The sequence below is a fragment of the Lissotriton helveticus genome, chromosome 1_1, assembly GCF_964261635.1.
Source record: "Lissotriton helveticus chromosome 1_1, aLisHel1.1, whole genome shotgun sequence".
NCBI classification, from domain to species: Eukaryota; Metazoa; Chordata; class Amphibia; order Caudata; family Salamandridae; genus Lissotriton; species Lissotriton helveticus.
In genome coordinates, this window is record NC_136057.1 from 611556233 (window position 1) to 611581487 (window position 25255).

General features: G+C 40.9%; 1 protein-coding gene across 1 annotated transcript in view; it reads right to left on the reverse strand.

Annotated features, from left to right (window-relative positions):
• Positions 1–25255, reverse strand: part of LOC144770256 (guanylyl cyclase inhibitory protein-like) — a 94169-nt gene that overhangs the window by 19747 nt on the left and 49167 nt on the right. The window contains exons 2-3 of the mRNA XM_078654619.1: positions 18219–18368; positions 11528–11633 (exon numbers count right to left, since the gene is read on the reverse strand). Coding sequence (XP_078510745.1) covers positions 11528–11633; positions 18219–18368 — 256 coding nt within the window. The remainder of the gene's footprint in view (positions 1–11527; positions 11634–18218; positions 18369–25255) is intronic.

The following is a 25255-nucleotide window of genomic DNA, read 5'->3' on the forward strand; positions in this document are numbered from 1 at the left end:
ACTACTCACGCTCTACTGCACTCTACTACTCTCTACTACTCACTCTCTACTACTCTCTACTTCTCACACTCTACTAACTCTACTACACTACTACTCACTCTCTACTACTCTACTTCTCACCCTACTACTCTCTACTTCTCACTCTACTACTCACTCTACTACTCTACTCACTCTCTACTACTCTACTACTCATTCTCTACTCTCTACTACACACTCTTTACTAATCTCTACTACTCACTCTCTACTATTCACTCTGTACTACTCACTCTCTATTCTATACTACTCACTCTCTACTACTCTCTACTACTCACTCTACTACTCTACTACTCACTCTACTACTCTCTACTACTCACTCTCTACTACTCACTCTACTCTCCACTACTCACTCTCTACAACTCTACTACTCACTCTACTACTCACTCTCTACTCTATACTACTCACTCTACTACTCTCTACTACTCACTCTACTACTCTCTACTACTCACTCTCTACTACTCTCTACTATTCACTCTCTACTACTCACTCTCTACTCTATACTACTCACTCTATTACTTTCTACCACTCACTCTCTACTACTCACTCTCTACTATCTACTATTCACTCTCTACTACTCACTCTACTACTCTCTACTACTCACTCTCTACTACTCTCTACAGCTCACTCTCTAATACTCACTCTACTCTCTACTACTCACTCTCTACTACTCACTCTCTACAACTCACTCTCTACTATTCACTCTCTATTACTCACTCTCCACTATTCACTCTCTACTACTCACTCTACTACTCTCTACAACTCAGTCTCTACTACTCTCTACAACTCACTCTACTCTCTACTTCTCACTCTCTACTACTCACTCTCTACTACTCTCTACTACTCACTCTACTACTCACCCTCTACTACTCTACTACTCAGTCTCTACTACTCTCTAATACTATCTACTCACTCTCTGCTCCCTCTCTACTACTCTAATTGACTTTACTACTCACTCTCTACTGCTCTCTACTACTCTACTACTCTCTACTCACTCCACTACTTTCAGCTATGCTCTACTCAATCTCTACTACTCTCTACTATCCACTCTCTACTATCTACTACTCACTCTCTACTACTCAATCTCTACTACTCTCTACTCACTTTGTACTACTCTACTACTCACTCTACTACTCACTCTCTACTACTCACTCTCTACTCTCTACTACTCACTCTCTACTCCTCACTCTCTACTCTCTACTCTTCACTCTCTACTACTCACTCTCTATTCTCTTCCTCTCTACCTTTCTACTACTACTCTACCTCTCTACTTCTCACTACCTCTACGCACACACATATGCACACATATATATATTACCTACTGGCAATAGCCAGTAGGTATATATAGTTAGGACCTAGCTACCATAGGAAATCCGCAACATTCTATTGGGAATAACTTTGGCGCCGGTGGAGGAATTTGCATGTAATTTTCCACAATTAAGGCCAGCTCCGCTCCTTCCCTGGAAGTTTTGGGGGGATTCGTAAAGTGGGGGCCGAGAAAAAAGGGGTGTCCCAAAACGTGTTTTCCACATGTTAATTTCCATATGACGAATTGACAAGGCTACAGCCCGAACCGCTGAACGGAATTTCACCAAACTTTGCAAAATTGTAGTCTGGTACGCAGAAGTGCCTTTTGTATATTTGTTGAAAATTGCTCAAGTGGTTTTTACGAAAATTAACTTAAAAAAAATATATATATCTATAGGCGCGCTCCGAGCGCTTACCCGTACGCTTACCCGTACGCGTACCGTACGCGTACCGTACGCGTACGTACGCATACCTGCGCGTACCTCTCCGTGCACGAGCTGCATGCTGATTGGCTGTCAACACTTCTAACCAGGAAGTGTTGGCATCCATCTTATGCTAGTGTTGACAGACAGTGGCAGCCAATCAGCATGCCTTCCCGAGAAAGCTGCATGCTCATTGGTTGTCAACACTTTTAACCAGGAAGTGTTGGCATCCATCTTGTGCTCGGTAGACTGAGGCACAAAAAAGCAGAAAAACAAACGTGTAGAACACAAAAAGGGGGCAGGGTAGAAATACCCTGACCCCCTAGGGCTGCTCAGGTGGTCCCACTAGGATATTAAAATATTTAAACATTATCCGCTAATAGAATTAGCATTTAAAAAACCTTGCAAATTCACTGAAAAAAACATAGGTTTCAGGCCTTATATAGTTAGGAATTAGCATTTAAAAAACCTTTGAAATTCACTCAAAAAACTATAAGTTTTAGGGGTGTTATAGTTAGCTGGACATTTCACTCATACAAAACCATTGAAATTGCTCCTATATAGTTAGTTGTACTAACTATATTTCGCGCACCCGCAATCCACTGCTGATGATGTCACATATTACATCATTCATGACATGGTCAGTGACATCACTGATGACATCTCAAATGACATCACTGATGACATCACTGATGACATCATCCACGTGAAAATCATATACAACTTTTCCTTCTCTAGTAAAAACTTTCATCACTCTTTATAAAATACAGAGTAATATATTTGAATCCATTGACACAGCAATACAAGTATCTAAAAACCCACTCAGTGATTCCTAGATGTATACACACATCTAATCACTTACCTGTAGATTCACTCATACATGCTGTCAATGAACAATAGAACACTATCAAAAATACTTATACACCTATATCGACATTACACACCAGCACACAACCTATTCACATATGAAGTTATCCTACTCACTTATGCAAACAATGGATCATACTTACATACTTACTTAGCTAAACACTTATACAAACACCACTTCATAGTAAGTCATACTTAGTGTATTATAAAATCATTATTACAAGTATACAGTCACTCACACCATCATTGAGTCTTATGTATACTTATACTGTCATATACACTGCCAAATGTTAGAATATGTAGTTTTAACTTCATATATCTACTGAATCAACTATTCACACATCTTTGGGCAGTCACACCCCCCCCACCGAACCACACACACATTCACTCTCCCATAAAAATACTCAGTTAACTAATTAATACCTAAAATACACTTTCACATAGCTAGTAAGCAACTGGAGAACCAGTTTACACAACAACTGACAACGTGATACAGCTATTCACACAGTTTAGTCACTATCCACTATATTTAGTGAGAAACTATACATTGTTAAAGTAAACAGTCAATTACACTGCTACTAAATCCTCCATCCAAATATTTATTTTTATATATCCACTCATTCCTCAATGCAAATTGCTATATATCTAATGCATATTTAAATAAAGAAGCAAGCCACATTCAATGGATGATGTCATCAGTGATGTCATCAGTGGTGTCATTTGAGATGTCATCAGTGATGTCACTGACCATGTCATGAATGATGGACATCATCAGCAGTGGATTGCGGGTGCGCGAAATATAGTTAGTACAACTAACTATATAGGAGGAATTTCAATGGTTTTGTATGAGTGAAATGTCCAGCTAACTATAACACCCCTAAAACTTATAGTTTTTGAGTGAATTTCAAAGGTTTTTTAAATGCTAATTCCTAACTATATAAGGCCTGAAACCTATGTTTTTTTAGTGAATATATATATATATATATATATATATATATATATATATATATATACATACCTATGCATTTATATATATTTATGTGCCACCTTTTATTTATGTTTTGGTTTTTGAAACATAAATAAAATGCATTGTTATTTGCAATGTTAATAGCTCAAACTAGCGTAAATACGTGACCTATTGCATTGCAAATGCAATAGGTCTCGCATTTGCGAGAAATTAAGCTAGTGGCATTGTAAATGACAATGCCATTTATTTATCTGTTTTCAAAACCAACACATAAATAAAAATGTAATTTACAATGCCAATAGCTCTAACTTTTGCAAAGGCGAGACCATTGCATTGTAAATGCTTGTTTTTATTACTTCTAGATATCTTCCGTTGTCACTCTTTTTTCTTTTTTCTCTCACATTGTCTATGTACTATATTAACAGCCGATGCTGGGAGCTCCAGTAGAACTCTGCTTCTCAATGCTGTCATCTATCGACAGCAAGACACTGGGGGTGATTCCTTCTCTAGGACACAGGCTGGGAGGGTGGGTAACCTGTCAAGGTTTGAGGTGGCGTGGTGATATGGGGTGGAGAGAATTGTTGTTGACTAAGCTGTAATGCGGTGATAAACAACTACTTTGGGGGTGTAAACTAGGGGATGTACAGACTAAACTTGAATGTAATTTAAATACAATCTGCAGAAATTGCATGGAGAACAATAATCTGCTATTTCTTTTATCAAGCTACTTAAAAAAGTCCCATGCGGAGAAAGATAATAGGTGCCCGAAATGTCAAAATCTAACACAATGGGAACAATTAGATGTATACGTTGGAATGTGGGCGGGCTTAACTCACCTACTAAACAACGCTTGGTGAGAGAAGAACTGAAGACATATACGCCACACCTAGTCGTCTTAGTAGAGACACACTTGGCGTACAAAGATAGGGGTTTGTTTAAACAACTTGGCTTAGAGGAATTAAAATGCACCTCACAAAACGCAGCTATTAGAGGTGTAGCTATTCTTAAAGATAAACATTTTGTTTGTAAACTAAAAACGGCCTCTGACCCAGGTGGCAGGTGGGTGATCCTGCAACTTAAAATTCATAATAGGAAATTAGTTCTGTGTGCATTATATGGTCCAAATCAGGAGACGAACCTGCTCTTTTTGATAAATTAATGTTGGAGCTTCTGGCCTGGCAAGGGGAGGTTATAATCATGTGGTACTTTAACTGTACTTTAAATTACTCTATTGACTCAACAAATCGATTTGCATTTCCAAGGATGAGCAGAGTTCGAAAGTCGATTCTTCAGTTGTCCCCGCTTCACGGGCTGACAGATCTGTGGCGAGCATTACATCCTATGACTCCCGGCTTCACGTATTATTCTAGACCACATCAGCACTATTCTAGAATTGATGTAATCTTCGTGAATAGCTATCTTTTAGAAAAGTCCAATATAGAGGTCTGCCCACGAATAACGTCTGACCATAATCCACTACTGGTACATATACAGTCTCTAGGCGAGGTCAATAGCAACTGCCCCTTCTCATTCCCCAAATATTTACTGTCTGATCAAGAGTTTATATCTTATACTCAGGGGGTTCTTACTGACTTTTTTCAATATAACATGGATACTGCTTCGCCTTTCATTTTATGGGATATGAGGAAAGCTGTCATACGGGAGTCCATGCAACAATATATATATCATGTGAATAAAATCACGCAAAGACAGGCGAAGGAGCTTTGTAATACTTTAATGAAATTAGAACTATCCCATGCTCAAGAGATTATGTCAAATGGACTAAATAAAGAAGCTATATATTCTGCATTGATTAATACAAGGAATCTCACGACTCGTCAATTTAAAGAGAAGGCTGCAGCTGCCTACAATAGAAATAGGTTTATGAATATGGAGATCAGGTAGGGCAGCTATTGGCTTATCAGGTAGCAGACAAGCAAGCTAAAACCCAGATAGACTTAATTAAGGACAGAGATGGTCGGGGTATACTTCGACTAATTCGATCTTAGAACAATTTTATCAGTTCTATGCAGAGCTATATACTGTATCTCATTACTTTGAGTTAGGGGTGGCTGAAGAATATTTGCACCCACTGAGTCCTCAGGTTCTTGATTTAGAGGTTAAAGACCGTCGTCAACTTGATATAACAGAGGAAGAAATTATGACTGCTATATCAGAGTTACCTTCGGGTAAGGGCTCAGCACTATCTCCTCTTCTTTTTAATTTGTACCTCCAACCACTTTTAGCTTCCCTCCGCAACTCCCCGGTCACAATCTTTAATTACGCGGACGACCTTCAGTTAATTTTTCCCATAGACTCCCTCCCTTCCTCCCGTACCAATTTCCAGTCCATCATGCTGACCATTGCGGAGTGGATGCACCACAGCCACTTAAAGCTGAATCCTACCAAAACTGAGCTCGTCTTGGTAGGAGGCCCCAATCACCCTTGGAATTCCACTTTCTGGCCAACATCTTTGGGGCCAGCACCCTTCCCCGTGAGCTCAGTCAAAAGCCTGGGGGTGATCATCTCTGAAGATCTATCAATGAGACCGCATATCAACACGGTCACTTCTGCCTGCTTCTTCCACCTCAGGCGGATCCGTAAGATCAGCAGGTTTCTTAGCAAAGAAGCCCTGACCCAAGTTGTCATTGCGCTCATCACCTCCAGGCTCGATTATGCGAACATTCTATATGCAGGAATTCCGGCATGCCACCTCCAACGACTGCAGCTGGTGCAGAATCAGGCCGCCCGCCTGATTTTCCACCAGCCCAAACATCAGCACGTCACTCCCCTCCTCCGTAGTCTACACTGGCTCCCTGTTTCTAAACGCTGCACTTTTAAACTGGCATGCACTACCTTTAAGGCCCTTTCGGCTGCAGCCCCCGCTTTCATTTCTTCGGCCTTGTCCCGTCATATCCCTACTAGAGCTCTTCGCTCAGCCTCATTAAACTTCCTTGAGGTTCCCAGATTTAAAAGAAAAAAGCACGGTGGCCTGAGCTTCTCTGTCCTGGCCCCCTCCACTTGGAACTCCCTTCCACCTTCTCTCCGTCTCTGCCCAAAGTATGACTGTTTCCGCAGACTTTTAAAAACCCTGCTCTTCCAAGCCGCATATGACTAATCCTCTGTCTCTGGTCCACGCTACCTGTCAATGAGCGCCAAGAAACCGATGGTGATAGTGCGCGTTATAAATAATTTTTAATAATAATAATAATTTTAATAATAATAAGGCAGCTCGGAATGATGCTTTACCTATAGAATTTTATAAGGTCTTTAAGACCCCAATTCTACCATTGCTTCCAAGTAGTTATACATCAGATAACTGAATGCACGCAGGTTCCTAAATCATGGGATACAACTAATATTGTCTTCTTTCTAAAGAAAGGGAAGAATTCTGAGGAATGTGGGTCATACCACCCATTATCTCACATAAATAATGATGCTAAAATATTTGCGAAAGTACTGGCGAATCGCCTGACACCGCATATGCCGGGGCCAGTTTCAGAACATGAACATGGATTTATCACTGGCAGAGACACTACTGTTCACGTTAATACAGCTATAACCACTTTTGATGTTGCTAATAAAACATCTAGCAATATGGAAATGATTCTTTTAGATGCCAAAAAAGCATTTGACCGGGTGGTATTGGATGCGTTGTGGCTTATATTGCGTAAGAATGGCTTACCTGACCTGTTTATGAACTGGATTAAGGGATTATATATTAACCCGCAGGCAAAATTAGTATATGCTAATTTGTATTCTAAAACATTCTTCATACAGCAGGATACAAGGCAGGGATGCCCACTATCCCCATTGCTTTTTGCTCGTTATATTGAGCCTTTCATTCAAACCTTAAATCAAAATAGAGATATTATTCCTTTTAGCAATGATAATTACTAACTCAAGGCGGTAGCATACGCGGATGATATTGCGATTTTTACATCAGACCCCGAAACGACGCTCAGTATTATTCAGGCCGAAGCTACAACTTTTGGGATTTTTTCGGGCTATAAACTTAATATAAGTAAAACTAAAGGAATACATAATTTGGAACCTGTACTATCTATCATCGGTACGTAATTTGTCTACATATCTAGGAGTTAGAATTACTAAAAATGTAGATCAAATTTGGAAACTTAATTATGAAACATTGCTGCAGACTGTTGTTAGACAATTTAAGATCTGGAATAAGCTGCCAATCACTATCATTGGTCGAATTAATATAATCAAAATGATAATACTGCCTAAATTTCTATACTTATTTTAGGCTATCCCTATTCGGGTCCCTAATTATTTCTTTCATAAATTAGATCGTGCAATTAGCAGTTGTATTTGGGGATATGAACAGGCTCGCCGATCGATAAAACTTCTTACGTTTCCTTATAAATATGGTGGTTTGCAACTTCTTAATTTTAAGTCGTACTATTGGGCAGCCTTTACAGGGCATATACAACGTTTATTAACTGACTCAACTCCATATTTTGAGCTTATTCTGGCTTGAGGTGCAGATCAGAACATGTTTTTATACAGGGTTACTGATCTCAACTATTACAAAAGAGTCTGATTCAAGACCATAAGGTACATTGTTCGTATTTGGCATGACATTCTTGGTTTTTTCTCACTTGCTTTTAAGGATCTTACTAGACATGAACACTATAAATTATGGAATGATCCATCTTTTCCGAATATATTTCATGACTCAGTCGCGTGTAACTGGGCTAGATATGGCATTGATAGACTGGGACAGCTTTATGAATATTCTGTCTTTTCTACTTATGTTTTGTTGCAACAAACTTTTGGTCCCCCGCATCAGTCCTTTTTTAAATACTTACAATTTAGAAACTATTTTTTTAAACGAAAATTAATGCAATTGCCACACTCTCATGTAGCTCTTACATGCTTCTTAAATTCCTCTCATAAAACCAGAATTAGCACTATGTAAACACACATGCGATGCTAGATTCGCTGATCTTAATGATTTAGCAGCACAATGGAGTCAAACTTTAAATATGGACGTAGATCCACTTGAAATCATGCTAGCTTTATACAAGTTAGATAATTCTGTACATTCAGTTAACTTAAAACTTCAACAGTTTCGCACAATCTTTAGGCTTTACTATACTCCAGATAAAATAGTAAAGTGGCATCAACCGATATTAGTCCATGGTACCGGAAGCACGAATAGCACAAGCTGTCCTAAATGTAATCAAAAAGCTGTTGATATTCTACATGCTTTTTTATCTCTGCCCTAAACTGATAGAGTGTTGGGTAAAAGTTACACAATATATTGGTCAATGCCTGAATCTTGATCTAAGTTTTTCTGTCAATGAGACCATGCTGGGGGTCAAGCAATGTGAAGATCCTTATATGGGATGTTTTATGTCAATTCTATCAGTTACAGCCCGCTTATGTATTGGGAGACAGTGAACTAGTCGTAATTCTCCTTCTTTATTTGATTGGCTCTTTCTTTTAAAAGATATCTATGAGAAAGAACGTGCACTTGCTAAAACTCGTTCGATCCGTTCAATGCTTAGATTTAAACGTGCTGGAATTACTTTGAACATTAGCAAGTGTGATACTAAATTATTAGAGGAATATTTTATATCTCTGAAAAAACGTTTTCTTTGCTTTTTTTCAGAATTTACTCAAAATATGGTTATGATCATCTTTTAATACCCTGTATGGTCTATTCTGTTCATGCATATCTATTGTGCTTTATTTATGTTTTAAAAAAAAAAACTGTCTGTACACTTTCTTAAAAAAAAACCAAACTTCCTGATTTGAAGTGTTGGCAGCCAATCAGATCCCAGAACGAGATTGGGCGGGGTCACAGTTCCTCTGCGTCCCTATATATACAAATTTGGAATTTCCTTAATATTTCTAAAATTACTTAATAGATTTACTCTAAATAGCAAATAGGCACTTCCCTGGACCAATGTCTACCTACCTGCCAAATTTGGTGTAATTCCTTTCAGAAGTTTGGGCTATAGCTGTGTCTAAAGGTCCTATGGGAATTAACATGGGAGAAAATTTGTTTTTTGACCGTCCTTTTCACTCGGCACCGACACTTTCAAGATAGCAGCTGAAGTGAGCATCCTATTAGTTTCAAATGTTCTGATAGGATTCGTCAAAGTTATTGGCAAATAAACAAACACTCATCCTATGGAAACTAGGTTCTAACTATAACCACCTACAGCTACCTACTGCCAATCACCAGTAGGTAAAATATATATAATCAAATATCTCTGGGTAGTTCTCCAGTTTAGGTGGAGAGCAGCTTCTATATAGAGTATAGAATGTGAATTGATAGATATATTCACGGAAAAAAGCCAAAGGTTAAAGTAACGTTTTAGCTAGGTGTGATAAAAAAATCTGGTTTTGTTTAAAAAAAAACCATTAGGAATTCACTGAAAAAAGAAAGGTTAAAGTGATTTTATAGGTAGGTGAATATATCAGTGACAATATTAAAGTTTTTAACTAAACTCAGAAATTCATTAGTTATAGTTAGCAGAGTTAACTATATCTTGCACCCTCGCCATGCACTGCTTATGACCTCTAATATTACATCACTGATGACATGTTCTATGATATCATTTATGACATCACTGATGACATCTCATTTGTCGTGGGGCAAATCCAATAGGAAAGGGCAGGGGGGTCATGCAACCCCCTATCCCCAAGCCTTATTAGGCCCCAGGGACCCCATCCCCTGTGGCTACATTTTAATAAAATGGCCACACAGCCCCCATCCCTGAGCCTACTCAGGCCTCAAGTTTCCCGGGGCACTCTGTTTTTATTGAAAGGGGAGGGGGTGTGCTGCCCCCCTCCAGAGGTTATTGTGGCCCCTGGGACCATATCCAGTAGGGCCTCCATTATTTATAAGTGGGTGCCCCGGTGCCCACCGGGGGCACCCACTAAGCACAACATTGGGACGTACCTCATATGTGTTACTGCAATCCCATGGGATTGCAGTAGAATTTGCTTTTTTTGTGGGTCCCTCTAGGTCCCCCAAGGGGTCTAACGGGTGCAGGGATTCAGCAAGATGGCCAAAAAGGAAAACATCTCCCTGGGCCAACCAGAAAGCTCTATTTTTATAATGGCACTCCCCCAAGAGCTTTCCAAGGCTCTCACGGACCCAACTATCCATATATACAAATATTTTTGTACCTTCATTTTTCAAAAACTACCTGATGAATTTGCAACAGATCACAAAAGCACAATCTGCAGACCAAGATCTAGTTTCCTGCCAAATTTGGTGTAATTCTGTTCAGTGGGTATTTACAGTAGTGCTTTGTAAAGAAGTCTATGGAAAATGCAATGGGATTTTGCCTTTCGGGCCCTCTTTTTTCCCTGACCCCACTTGATGGATCACCCCAAAACTTTCCATGCACAAACTAGGCAGCAAAGAGCACATTTCTGTAATGTTTTATGAAGCTTCGTCAAACGGTACCAAAGTTATTAGCAACTCAAAAAACACATTTCCAAAGGAAACGCTGACGTAACTATAACTACCCAGTGGCAATATAATATAAAATTGTGTATAGGAAAAGTAGGAAAATATATATTTAGGAAAAGTAAGAAAAGGTTTTAAAAGTGGAATATATATGTATTTGTCCTTCAAGCACTTACTTGCAAAGTAGTGATTTCCAGTGTGAATATGCAAAACTTACCTGCTATGTAATGACTCCTGGTATGTTGCTTGCCATGTAATGACTCCTGAAGTGTTGCCTTAGATGTAAACGATGCACAACATCAAAGCAAGCTTCCTAAGATCAATGCCTCCTTCTTATTATAATTGCTGTATGGAACTTTCAGTTTTAACTGCAATTACTTTTTTTCCAGGAAAAAGTTTCAAGTGTTCTGACAGGGGGTGCCCTAAAGATACCTTTCATACCACTTTACATGCTAGCAATGTGCATCTGATACGTACCATCTCGGTCTTTGTCCAATCTGATAAATATCCTGTTGGTGCATTCTTCTGCTGTTAGTGGGTTAACCCTTGTGAAAGAGGCTGCGAGGCTCATTTTATAGACTGCCTGTAAGAGAGGGATTGTATTATTTATCAACCTTTTGACAAAAATCAACTATCAAAGTTCTGTGTAGGACAACCTAAAATATAGATCCTAACCCAGGGATTATGAGTGGAGTGCCAGAGCAAATTGGGGTGGTTAAAATGTTGTTTTTGCTACTAGGGATCAATTTCTAGAAAATACATTTTTGAGTGTAATTACGCGATGGAGTACTGCCAAAAGAAGAAGGTTCTCTAGAAGACACATGTTTATTAAGATATTTATGAATATGAATTTCCACTCAGGTCTGGCTTTAATGCACCAACAAATGAGAACACAGGCATTCACAAACGGGGTTTGCATGCATTGTATGCACAAATGCTGTTTACCACATTAATTACGACCTGTCTACTGGCTTTGCCAATGCTGGCAAAAGTAGCAAAAATATAGCTTTTTCTGTAGAATGCATATAGGAGAAAAATAACTGAATGTGACAAACAACATAATTGAGTTTATTTTCCATATGTAGAATAATCTGTTTTGCATGCTAATGGAAGCACTTCCCTTGAAGCTGATTGGGTTCAGGGAAGGCAGCATCAAGGGGTAGAAAACGTTCAGGAATGGGTAACATTAAGGGGTAGAAAAAGGTTTGTATGGTTCAAAGAAGGTTAGTAATGGATAGTTTTTTTTTTTTAGAATTCAGGGATGGATAGTAGTGTGTACTGTGGCCTTCTGGTTTAGGAAAGGGTAACATTAGTGGTTAGTATGGGATTTTCAGGGTTCAGGGAAGGGTAGCTGTAAGGGGTAGTAAGGGATTTGATGAGGGTTCAGCGATGGGTAGTGTTAAGGAGTAGATTGTGAATTTCAGGACTCAGGTAAGGGTAGCTGTAAGGGGTAGTAAGGGATTAGATTACAGTTCAGAGATGGGTAGTGTTAAGAGGTAGTAATGGATTTTTAGAGTTTAGGGAAGGGTCACAAATCAAGAGATAGTATGGGATTTCTAGGGTTCATGGAAGGGTAGCATTAAGCTCTATTGAGGAGTTTTTATGGTTCAGGGAAGGGCAGAGTTAAGCAGTTGTAAGGATTTTTAGAGTTCATAATGGGGTAGCATTATTAGGAAGTAAATGGTTATAGGATTTAGGGAAAGGGTAATATTAAAGGTTAGAAAGGAGTCTGTGGGGTTCAGGGAATGGTAGCGGTATGGGGCAGTAAGCGGTCCTTAGGAAAGAGGAAAGTGTAACTAAACTGTGGCAAGCGTTTTTTAGGGCGTTGAGAAGTGAAGCTTTAAGATGTAGCAAAGGTATTTTAGGTTTCAGGGATTGTAGCGTTAAGCAGTAGTAAGGGTATTTTATATGTCAGGGCAGGGTAGCATTAATGGATACTAAAGGTTTTTTAGGGTTCAGGGATGAGTAGCATTAATGGGAAAGAAGAGTCTTTATGGTTAATGTAAGGATTGCTTTTAACAGGAGTAGGACTTTGTAGGAGTCAGGGAAGGAAAGCGTTAACGGATAATAAGGGGCATTTAAGATTCAGGGATAAGTAGTGTTAAGGTGCAGTAAGAGATTTTTAGGGTTCAGTGACAGGTAGTGTTAAGTGGTACTAAGGGTTTTTAGGGTCAGGGAAGAGTTTTGTTCAGGGGTAGTCAAGAGTTTTTAGGGTTCAGTAATGGGGAATTCATAGTGGTAGTAAAGGGTTTGTAGGGCTCAGGGAAGCATAGCAGTAATTGGTTGTAAGGAGTTTTAGGATTCAGGGAACATAGCATTAAGAGGTAGTAAGTGATTGTTAGGGTAAAGGGAGGGAAAGGTTTTTAGGCTTTTGAGATGGATACTGCTATGGGGTAGTAATGGTTTTATGGTTCATGGAAGCCTTGTTGTCATGGTTCCGGTCCTATGAGCATACCTGATGGGGTCCGACCTTCTGTATGGCTGTACGCATCCATGGGACGCTTCGTTTAGGATATTCTACCAAACTAGGAAGTGAGTAGACCGGTTAGCGGTACTGGTTCCCCTATACCGGAAGTGACCTCAAAGACAGAAGGTATTGCACTTCCAGGTGGGACTGCATAATGACACGTGGTGCTCAACCCGACATTGCTTCGGATTCTGGAAGTTGCCGTGGCTGCTCTTCGTTGGGATCCCGTTTTCCTACAGCAGTCAATAGGCCGTCATGACCAGATATTTTTCGATTGGCAGGCGCAGGAGCGCTTGAACTGCTTTCATGTTGCGGCTGGGGCTCGCGCAGGAACGCGTAGCCACAACACTTGCCTTGGTGTTCAGCGCCGGAGCGCCTGGAAAGCTTTCACATTGGGGCTGGCGCAGGAGCGCATAGCCACAACACTTGCCTTGTTGTACAGCGCAGGAGCGCTTGGACAGCTTTCACGTGGGGACCCGTGCAGGAGCGCGTAGCCACAACAATTGCCTTGTTGTCCAGCGCAGGAGCACTTGGACAGCTTTCACGTTGGGACTCGTGCAAGAGCACGTAGCCGCAACATTTGCCTTGTTGTTTAGCGCAGGAATGCTTTTGTTACTTTCCTATACCGGCACACGCAGGAACGCATAGCCCCTTGACTCACCATGTTATATTAGCGCCTGAGCGCTTATAGTTTAATTTCCATTCCTATAGTAGTGTGTGAGAACCTCTCATTCCTGCCTGTCATTGTACCACACCCCAGGTGAGTATACAGTTCCTTGGAGTGCATTTATTGACTGTGTGTAGTCTGTATGAGTGTGACCCAGGGGTGATAAGTACTTACCCATATGGTTTATCCCTACAGACGGTGTTTCCTAGAGGGGTTCCCTCATCATCGGTGGGTGTAGCCAACCAGGTCTTCAGTAAGGACACCACTCCACACCTCTAGGATTCCTTTCCCCGGCCTCCATCTTCACCCTGGTAACTATATATTCCATTTCTAGGGAAAGGTGGGAGACGGTGGAGGTTGTTCACGTCTTCCCTGCGAGATTACTCCGCAAGCAGAAGGTAAAACTTGTGGGGTCCTGACACTTGTGTGACGAGGTACTAAGGGTTTTTTGTTTAAGGAATGGGTAGCAATAAGGAGCTTGTAGGGTCCAGTGAAGGGTGGCGTTAATGGCGTTAATGGGCAGCAAGAGTTTTTTAGGGTTCAGGCAAGAGTAGCATTATGTGCTTGTAAGGAGTTTTTAGGGTTCAAGGAAGATAGTGTCAAGGAGCAGAAAGGGATACTTAGTGTGCAGGCAGGCGAAGCAAGAGTTTTTATGGTTCAGGGAAGGGTAGCACTAAGGGGGAGTAAGGGATTTTAAGGGTTCAGTAATGGCTAGCATTATGGGTTAGTAAAGGGATTTCAGGCTTCAGGGAAGGGTAGAATTAAAGCATAGTAAGGTTTTTGAGTTCAAGGATTGGTAGCTTTAAGAGATAGTAAGGTTCTTTAGGGTTCAGTGATCGGTAGTAATAAGCGTAAAGGTTGTAAAGTTCAGGGAAATAACGTAGCAAGAGGTTTGTGGGTTCAGGAATGGAAAGCTGTAAATGGTGGCAAGGGTTTGTTAGGGTTTAGGGGTAATAAGGGTTTTTGGGTTTGCTGAAGGGTAACGTTAAGGGGTACTAATGTTTTTAGGTTTCACGGAATAGTAGTGTTAATTGGTAACAAGTGGTTTTTAGGGTTCTGGATTGAAAACATTAAGGATTAGTAAGGATATTTAGCGTTCAGGGATGGGTGATATTAAGGGGTAGTTAGAGTTTACAGGGTTCAGGGAAGGTTACCAATAATGGATAGCAAGTTCTTTTTTAGGGTTCAGGGATAGCTAGTATGATGGGGTACAAAGATCTTCCAGTTGAGGGAAGGGTTGATTCATGGGTAGTATGGGAGTTTTAAGGGTCAAAAGGATAGCTATAAGGGGTGGTAGGAGATTTGTTTTGTGTTTAGGGATGGATAGCATTAGGAGGTATTAATAGGTTTTTAGGGTTCAGGAAAAGATAGCATTAAGTGATAGTATGAGATTTTAGGTTTCAGGGCAGGGTAGCATGGAGAATAGTATGGGATATTTAGGTTTCATGGAAGGGTAGCATTAAGTTGTAGTATGAAGTTTTTAGGGTTCAGGGATGGGTAGCAGTAATAAGTTGTAAGGGGTAGCAAGGAAGGATAGCAAGAAGTCTGTAGGGCTCAGGGAATGGTAGCGTTAAGGGCCAGTAAAGGTTGTTCAGGATTCAGGTAAGGGTAATTTAAAATGACAGTATGTTAAATAAGTACATTCATTGAATGTATCAAAATGTAAAATATGTAATTTATCAAAGCAAATATTACATTTCAATGAATTATTAACTTTACAGCCCATAACATTTTAAAACAAAGATTCTCATAAGGAGGCCATGAAAAGGTGTCTTTGAAGTTGAGGATGGAAAGGGAAAGGGAAGGAGAAGGTGACCGGGACTGAATAGAGCAACATATTTCCTCCTGGCTGTCCTCTAGTGTGTTGCCACTTCAGAACAAACACCATAATTTGGTAATTATCTAAGAGACATATGGACATGCAGTAGCATGTGTTTGAACTCATGGTCAGGTTCTGTTGTAACGCAATACCAACAATTGCTAAAGAGCTCGGAGTCACTCGGATCCTTGTTCTTTAGAGATCTTCCACATCTTGCTTTGTTAATGCAGAGGAATTTGAGGACTATGTAAGCACTTTCTTGAAGTTCTTCAAATTGAGGTGCTATATTAGGAGCAGAAATAAAGGTAGATTGTGCCGCAAACAGACATTTGTAAAACTGACTCAGAGATGCCCTACCCTTTTGTTGACATTATTCTTAAAATGACTATGCTCATACGACTTCTGGCTTTGTTATGTTCCATTTGATGTAACACGTTACTAGTAGTAGGTACCAAAGAGTACAGGAAGCCAGTCTAATTCATTCACTGGGAGACGTGGTCACATCTCGTTTGGCATGTGATCAGAAATGGAATGGCATGGTAAACAGTTTTGATAAACAGTGTGAAATCATTTTATACTTGCTTAAAGTATTTCGAAATCCTATGCATTATTGCACATTAACATTTCTTTTAATGTTGCTGCCATCTTGTATTCTGATGTTGCACTTTGTACTTTTACCCTGATAGATCTAGTAAGTGTAGCCTTGTTTTGAGGCTGGCATAGACAAGCAAGAACTAAAGATTAAGTGAACGTCAGATTTCCAAGGTGGTAGTATATGTCAACAAGGTAAGACTTCATTCTGTTTAATAAATTACGGTGGGATGTTAAAATTAGTTACAAGTAAACTGTGCTTTTTGATATCCAGACACCCTACTACCAATGGTGTCAAAAAGGGCAATGGATCCAAGAGGCCACCACTCATAACATATATATCACAGCACTCTGAATATAGTCCATTAAACAAGTTTAGACCAATATCTGCATACAATATTGTGTTTTGATCTGGCATAGACAGGCTCTGCCTCTTTGGTCTCGCAGCACATAGGAGCACTTGAATTATGTCCTCTCTCTTCAGTTTCTATTATCTTCTTCGTTTTTAACACAACCATATATAATGGTGTCATTCCTACTGGTATTCTATAAGGAAATTGGGACTTTTTCATTCTTTGCTCAAATCTTCACGTTCACTAAGTATGCTGGTTACTGCTAACTGACATATATTTTCAATATAAGAATAAGAAGGTTTTGACTATTTTTTTGTTATATTGTACAATCTTGCAGCCTTGAAGAAGTCACTTATGTGACGAAACATGTGTTGGCTGTGCCTCTTGATGTCACTTTGCAATTGAAGACCTCAAGTCACATACAATAAACAAGAATTGCATTGAACTCATTGGGATCGTTATTTATTGAACTAAACTTGTTTACTGGACTATATTCAGAGTAGTCTGATATCTTTTGCATATATGAAGTGAGATTTTGACCATACCCTACTGTTTCAAGTTTTCGAGGTCTTCTCACATTCTTCCTATAGAAGACGTGGGTTCCTCCTTGTTTGCTGCTCTCTGGAGTTTTAAATAGCATCGCCCTTTGAATAGCATTTCCTGTGCTCCATTTTCTGCATTATAGAAATTGTAGAAAAGAAATGTGAAATTGAGATAAATTTAGAGTTGTGTGTTCCAAAAGTGAAGTGCCAGTCCGTTGTTTTGCGAATTTGCACTTAGAACATTTTTGCTGCTTTCGCAATTTTACACATTAAACACGTATTAGATTTATTTCATCGGGCCACTCGGGGTGTTATTTTTCTTCCACAACAGTTGATTTCAGGTAGGCTCCAAATTATTACTAAGTCAGTGTGTAGCTTAATTTGTTGTGAGTTTTCTTTTAAAGTTTCTGTCTTCAGCACTGCTTAAAAACGGGACTTTAGAAAATGTTTCAAAGTCTATTTCAGGCAGTTTTTTAACATTTGATTGTGGACAGGTTTAGATTGTCACCGTGCTTGAAAGATATCCCATTCGCTATTCAATAAAATATTTGAATCAATGGTTTATTTCCTCAATCACTTCAAATGAAGAATAATATGCAGATAGTTTTCCAATAATTATTAAAGGTAAACCTATGTATAGGCCCAAGGCCAATCATTGTTATTTCCTAACGCATGCTGTCATACAATGAACCGTTTCCAAAATATGCATTTTTAAAGCCTGATACACACCTGCATAATCTCCAGCATTTCTGACCTTGTGATTGTACCATCTCGGTCCTTGTCATACAGCTTAAAAGACCACCGCAGTTTGTCTTCCGGTGAGCCCTGCACGAGCATGCTGATGGCAGTAACATACTCCCGGAAATCCACAAATCCGTCCTAAACGAAAAGAGCACAAGACTGAAATAGGAAAATACATTTTGTTGAACAGTTATGGAGGCGAGAGTGGGCGTTTATATAGACTCAAACAGATGCACAAATAGCAGTGCTACAATGAAATGGAAGGCATGCTCTAAATTACAAACAATATTACAAGTAAATAAAAAGCCCTCGTAAACAGGATCGTGGAGGAATGAAAAGTATTTATTTGCTGAGAAGTTACATGCGTTTGACAGGACAGGCAGCAGCCAGCAGCTGACACTTACTCCCACATCCCAAGCTCCACCCTTGACAACTGTGTCTGAGGTGGCACCTCCTCTATAAGAAATTCAAACAGTATCTTGATAAACATATGTCACAGGGACAATAGAGGCAAACTTAAATAATCAAACAAGAGAACACAAGCTATAGCAAATAAAGAAAAAAATACATTGCATTCAGCAAATATGAGAACACATGGTTAACACTATGTCATGAAAGTACATAAGAACACAAGCTGTAGCAAATATAAGAAATAAATACTTTCCATACAGCAAATTTGAGAACGCACGGTTAACACTTTGGGCCTGATTCCGAGTTAGGTGGCCCGATAGACGGCCAAACCCACATTGGTGGGGCGGCTGCACCGGAAGTCCGACCTCTGAATTACGAGTTGGGTCATCAGGCCGCCATAGACTGCTGCTACCGCCAGGGATCTGCCATCCCTGGCCATCCCTGGCAGCCTTTCAGTGGTCTAAGGCCTGCAATATGCTGACAGTGCCGCTGCAGCACCGCTAAGCATATATCGAGGTTCCTCACTGCTATAGTGTTCATGGAGGTGAACCCGCCATGAGAAGTGTGGCGGTGAAGAATCTAAGACAGACCTAAAGGGCCCCCTGAGGCCTCGGGCTGGGGATGCATGCAGGGGGCACATGGTGTGCTCCCTTGTCTGTATGCAACCCCATTCCAGGACAGCATGGTCTTCATAGTCTATGCCATAATGCAGTGGTACCCAAACTATTTTGACCTGCGGCTCCCTTGACTAAATGGGCAGTTGGCCGTGGCTCCCCACTATTTTCTTACCGGTTGCCAGTCAGCCGAGTGATGCAGTGACAGTCACATGCCATGTCACTGTGCACAGGCAGAGTCAGTCGCCTAGTAAAGTTAGGCCAGTAGGGATGGCGCAGTCAGTTGGGTTGCAGACTGGGGGGGCTAGTGAACAGCAAATAATATACTGTCAGTGGCGCCAGGTCAGTGAGCATTGGCAGAGCTAGAAGGCACACTCCAGGTCACAGGGGCTGAGGCAGGGCACGACAGTAAGGTTGGGTGTAGAACGAGATAAACGGCAGAAGACAGGTCTGTGTAAGATCCAGCCAGCTCAGTGGGGCTGGGGTAGAGCCATTCTCATGGCACAAAGAATGGACGGGCAAGAGGCAGTTTTGTAGCATGCTGGTATGGATATGGTAGAGTCAGCTGCACAAGGTGGAGGTGGTAGACCCAGTTACATCCCAGGTCAGTGTGGGGCACAGGACATGAATGACTTTGAATATAGGTCTGCTGCCCACACACCTAACAGCCCACTCCGGCTTCAACCCCGCGGTCTGTCATCTGTCGAAATTGATGTGACACTAGCAGTGCTTCTTCCCCGGAAACATACTTCAGAGATGTCTCTGAGAAATATTGCTTTTGGTGCAAATTGTCTCTTTATTTTCGAGCCAGCTGTGAATTGATTCTTTGTTTTTTTATTCAGAAACGTTTTGAGGAAATAGACGGTGGGCGATACCACTGTCCCTTAAATTGTATTCAGGGGTTACAAACTTGTTTTGCCACTTAATAAATCCATTTGTCAAACTTATCTTTATTGAAGGATTGGCTAAAAACTCGTGCCTTGCAGACTGTACGCACCTTTTTAGAAAATGCCTAGTTCACTGGACTGTAACTTGCGACCTGCAGTTCGCAGAATGATCTCTGCAGCAAAGCATATTTTATAGTTATCTTACACTGAGCTACCTTACACAGACTAGAAATGCTTGACGCGTAGACGTAAACACGGTTCTTTGCCACAGCCATGCTCAACCTCTCATCTATTTTTTGATCTTTGGAACCTGTTAAATATTTTATAAAAGTATTTCCAAGAAGTGAGTTTGCCACGTTATTTCAGAATATTATATCCTGAAACTGGACCTAAAAACTGACACCTGCTGCATGTGTATAGCCCTCAGAAGTGTAAGAAATAGGGACAGTACCAGTTCCAGAAAAAGCTTTATACATGGAGAAATATATGGAGGGTCAGAATGGGGCCAGGAAATGAATTCTTGCTGCAATGCAGCCTATTTCCACAGCCTCGAGTTTGCCCAGTGGAATTTCTGATTTTTAAAATCAGGCGCGGTGTTTCTTTAAGTTCGCACAAAGTGTGGGAACAGCAGCCAGGATATAATTTTAATTATACATGGGCTGTATTTTACATTTACAAGTTGTAGCTATATTTGAATTCTTTATCTTGTTCTGCGAGGAGAGGTTCATGAAGTCAGATGCTGTCCTGTTTCCCGACGAGACTGTGGGGGCCACTGCACATTTATAACTTGTCCCTTTCAAACTCGACTTCTCGAAATAAATAAAAGAGTTAATGAGCAAGCACTGTAGTCTTATCTATTTGTAACTTGTGAAGAGGGCCCCACGAGGCACAGCAGAACAGGGCAGGCAGCAATACCTCTTAAAAGACACATGGGGGTCGATTCCGATCCGGTAAAATCCCCGTCCGTACGATTCGTATCCGGAGCCGTTTCCGTACGACTCGTACGGACGCCGTACGACCGGACGATTCCGATCCCGATCGTCCGACCCAGTCGCGATTCGTACGGTACACGTCGATTCGTACGGAAAAGCGCACGATCACCTACACACCGTACGGCGCGTACCCCCATGATCGCAGGGGTACGCGCCGTACCCCTGTGATCATGCGGGGTACGTGCCGTACACCCGGCGTACATGGGGTACGTGCCGTACACCCACCGTACATGGGGTACGGTGCATACCCCATGTACGCTGGGTGTACGGCACGTACCCCGCATGATCACAGGGGTACGGCGCGTACCCCTGCGATCATGCGGGGTACGTGCCGTACCCGGGGGGGGCGTTCCGTACCTGTTTCGGCGCGAACTCTGCGTTTACGACTGTTTTCGGCTCCCGTAGGAAAAGGGTCGTACGGTGCGTACCCGACACGAATCGTACTTGCTGGGTCGTAAAAACCAGCCGCGAACAGTAGTGATGTCGTGTACAGCGGGGTTCCGAGTGAGACTCTTACGGAGATTTGAGTCGTACGGAGTCCTGTACGACTCGTACGGAGTTCGGCTCCTGGTACGGATCGTACTTCGTCGTACGTACGGGACGTTTACGGGTACGATTCGTACGGGGAAAAAACGCTCCGTACGACGATTCGGAGCGCATTTTACCGGATCGGAATCGACCCCATAATATTTTACTGCCTACCCACGAATAATGGCACACCCTACAGCTGTGGTTCCCACATCGTGTGCGGCGCCCCTGGCAACTCATAACGGCTCACAGGGGCGCCACGGCGCACAGTTTGGGAACCACAGCCATAATGGAACGAGCTGTGGTGGTCCCACGGTGCTGCCTTTCTAAGGATCACATACAAGCCTTTGAAAGGCACTGCCGTGGGACTGCCGCAGCTGGTCCGCCCGACCTGTATTCCAATCGGAATATGGTGGGCAGCCAGCCTACGGGTTCAGGAGTCTTGGAACGGAGCGCTGGTGTGGCCGCCAGCTCCAAGACTGCCAACCTCGTAATCATGCCCTATGTCATGAAAGTACTCTTAGAGATAATCTGTGTGCCACGCAGGTGGTATTCTTTCACCTTTGGAGCTCAACAACCTCTTCTCCTTCTCAGATGACGGCAATGAGTTCTTAGCCATGAGCATTCTTGCAACCCCTTCTCAAGCTGCTTGGACAGTTTTTGTTTATTTCACCATTTACCATTGTCAAGTTGAAACACTAAGTCGTAAACCGTTTTGATCTGTGCGAGCACCAAAAATTGGGATTTTCCCCCTCAACCTCACCCAATATATATTATATAGATTTAAATAATAATTTATAGTAGTTAATTTTTTTTATTTTTTATTTTACGTTTTTAGTTCCGTAGTGGGTTGTGGGTTTATAGGGGAATAGGGTGGGAAGTAATTTAATTATATAACATGTATTGAATAGTTAATGTGTTAATTGATTAATTAATAGTAGTAGAATAATTAGTTCTTAATTAATTTCAAATAATCAAGTAATAATTAATTATGTTAATTGTTTAATTAATTTTAGATGTGTGTTGTGGTGTTTATATGTGTCAATGATGTGAAGGGTGGTAAGTAATTAATTTTTTTATTGATTAATTATTAAATATTTTAAAATTAATTCCCATTAATTAATTAGAAATTATTAATTGTAATTATGTAGTTAATTTTAGGTGCGTGTTGTGGTGTCTATATGTGTAAATGGTGTGAAAGTGGTAAGTAAATAATTTTTTATTGATTCAGTATTAAATATTTAAAAAATAATTTCCATTAATTAATTAGTAATTATTAATGTTAATTGTGTAATTAATTTTAGGTGTGTGTTGTGGATATTATAGTGTTAATTAATGTGTAATGACTTTTTTTATCTTTGTTAATAATAATATATTTAAATTTGTATAATAATGATGTTATTATTGGAACTTAAATTTAATAAAAATGTTGATGTTTTTCTTTTTTATTGTCGTGGGATCCAGCACTTTCCCTACTGTTGCGCTCACTGGAGTGGGAATAGTAATTTGTACCCCTCCGCCATCCAACGCTTTCCCTACTATTGCACTCACTGTTGTGGGAATAGTAATTTTTACCCCTCTGCTATCCAGAGCTTTCCCTACTGTTGCACTCACTGGAGTTGGAATAGTACTTTATATCCCTCCGCTATCCAGCGTTTTCCCTACTGTTGCACTCACTGGAGTGGGAATAGTAATTTTTACCCCCTCGCTATCCAACAATTTCACGACTATTGTGTTTATTTTGTTATTAAATGTATGTTTTATTCTTTTTTTTAATAGTTTAATGTGTTAATTAAATGTAGAATATTTTATTTAATTTTAAATTATTTATATGTGTATATTTTATTTTTATATAATTTGAAAAGTTTATAAATCAAATAAAGATAATAGTTAATAAATTGTATTTAAGTAAATATATGTATTTGTACACTTTTTTTGTGTTTATACTTATTAAATTAAGTTTATTAGTTATAATGAGTTAAAATATATATTAAATGTAATTTATTTTGTTAATAATATTAATATTATTTAATTAATTTTATTTAAGTTATGTATTTTTTTCAGCCAATATTTTTTACTTCTATATTTTTTACATCGATATTTTTGTGTGGATATTATTGGACTTACCTGTTTATTGATAGGAAGTCGATATTTTTGTTCTCGATATTTTTACACCAATATTTCTTTCATCGATATTTTTACTATCGATATTTTAATATGGAACCGTCTATACATGTGTGTAGCATAGATGCGTACGTATGTCATGGCTTTCGTGGTTCACACGCCAATGAGCCAGTGTTTCATGCTGTCCTTCATGACACTTTAATTGAACCCGAACGTCCTTTCAAGGAGGTTGGACCACCAAACTGCATCCATTTTCATAAGAAACCCTCATTTTGGAGCAAGATAGCGCTAGTGTGAGTTCCTATCTCTCCAATCGCCATGCCGCATGCAGGAAACATCGGTAGTCGGCTGACTCACCTGGCTCTTTGATGTCCGAAAACAAGGTACGCGGAGTTTCAGAGTGGGCGCCGCGCAGAAGGATGTCCAAAAGACGAGTCACGGTTTATTTGTCGCTTCACCAAAATTGCGCCGATCGCGGCGGACGGCCCCGGGGGCTGTACAGCTCTCGTTGACGTGGTTGAGGCGGAGCTAGCGGAACTAGCAAAATCAGCAGGGTTAGCGCCACAGAAGCAAAAGCAAAGACATCAGTGCGAGTGGAGCATGTCTACCCGCGGGCAGAAGAACCTCAAAGCTAAAATGGCCCTGACACAAGGAGATGTGGAAAAGACGGATCCCCTCCCTAAAGGTAAAAGGGAACCTGGGGCCATAAGGAAGACAACGGGGAAGCCTGGGGGAGGTGGTGCATTGAGGAAGGGTGCTGGGGGAGGAGTAGGTTTAACGCCCTCCATCAGCAAACATTTCCCCATAGTTAAGGCACCCTCAATAATGCCGAAAATCACCTTGCTACCAATAATTGATCCTGATAATCCCCCAACGCTGAGCAAAGTGAAAGGGGCCCCAGGGAAGGTGGATGCTTCCCAGATGGATACTTCCACAGCGGCACAGACAGGGGGGGTCACTAAGGGACCCGCCCAAGGACCAGGGCAGGCAAATGAAAGATAATAATGGCATAGACAACTTTGCATCTACTGCACTGAGCAAAAGTAACACTTTGGGCGATCTCAGGCTGGCAATTACAATGTCTCCAGCCCCGGTCCCAGAACCTCTTGCCTACGCCTCGGTGGCTGCTACTGTCATGACAGAAACAGGCCCAGATTCCCAGGCTGGCAGAGTTGAGGAATCTAATCTATGCCTAGAAGATAACCTTGGGTCCCTGGCTCCTCAGACTCCGGACCTTACTGGTGAATATTTCTATTCTGTATCCGGTACGGAGAACGAAATAATCAGTTGGAGTGAAGGTAGTGTCTCAAATGACAATGAATCTGATCCTTCAGTTACCACGGGAACCATCCAGCAGAAGGAGAAATCACGTAGTAAAAGGTGAATTCGGCTCAAATGGGACTACTCAGGCTCTCTAACCTCTTCCCCCCCCCCCCCCCCCGGGAAGAAGCCTCCAAAATCCCACAGCA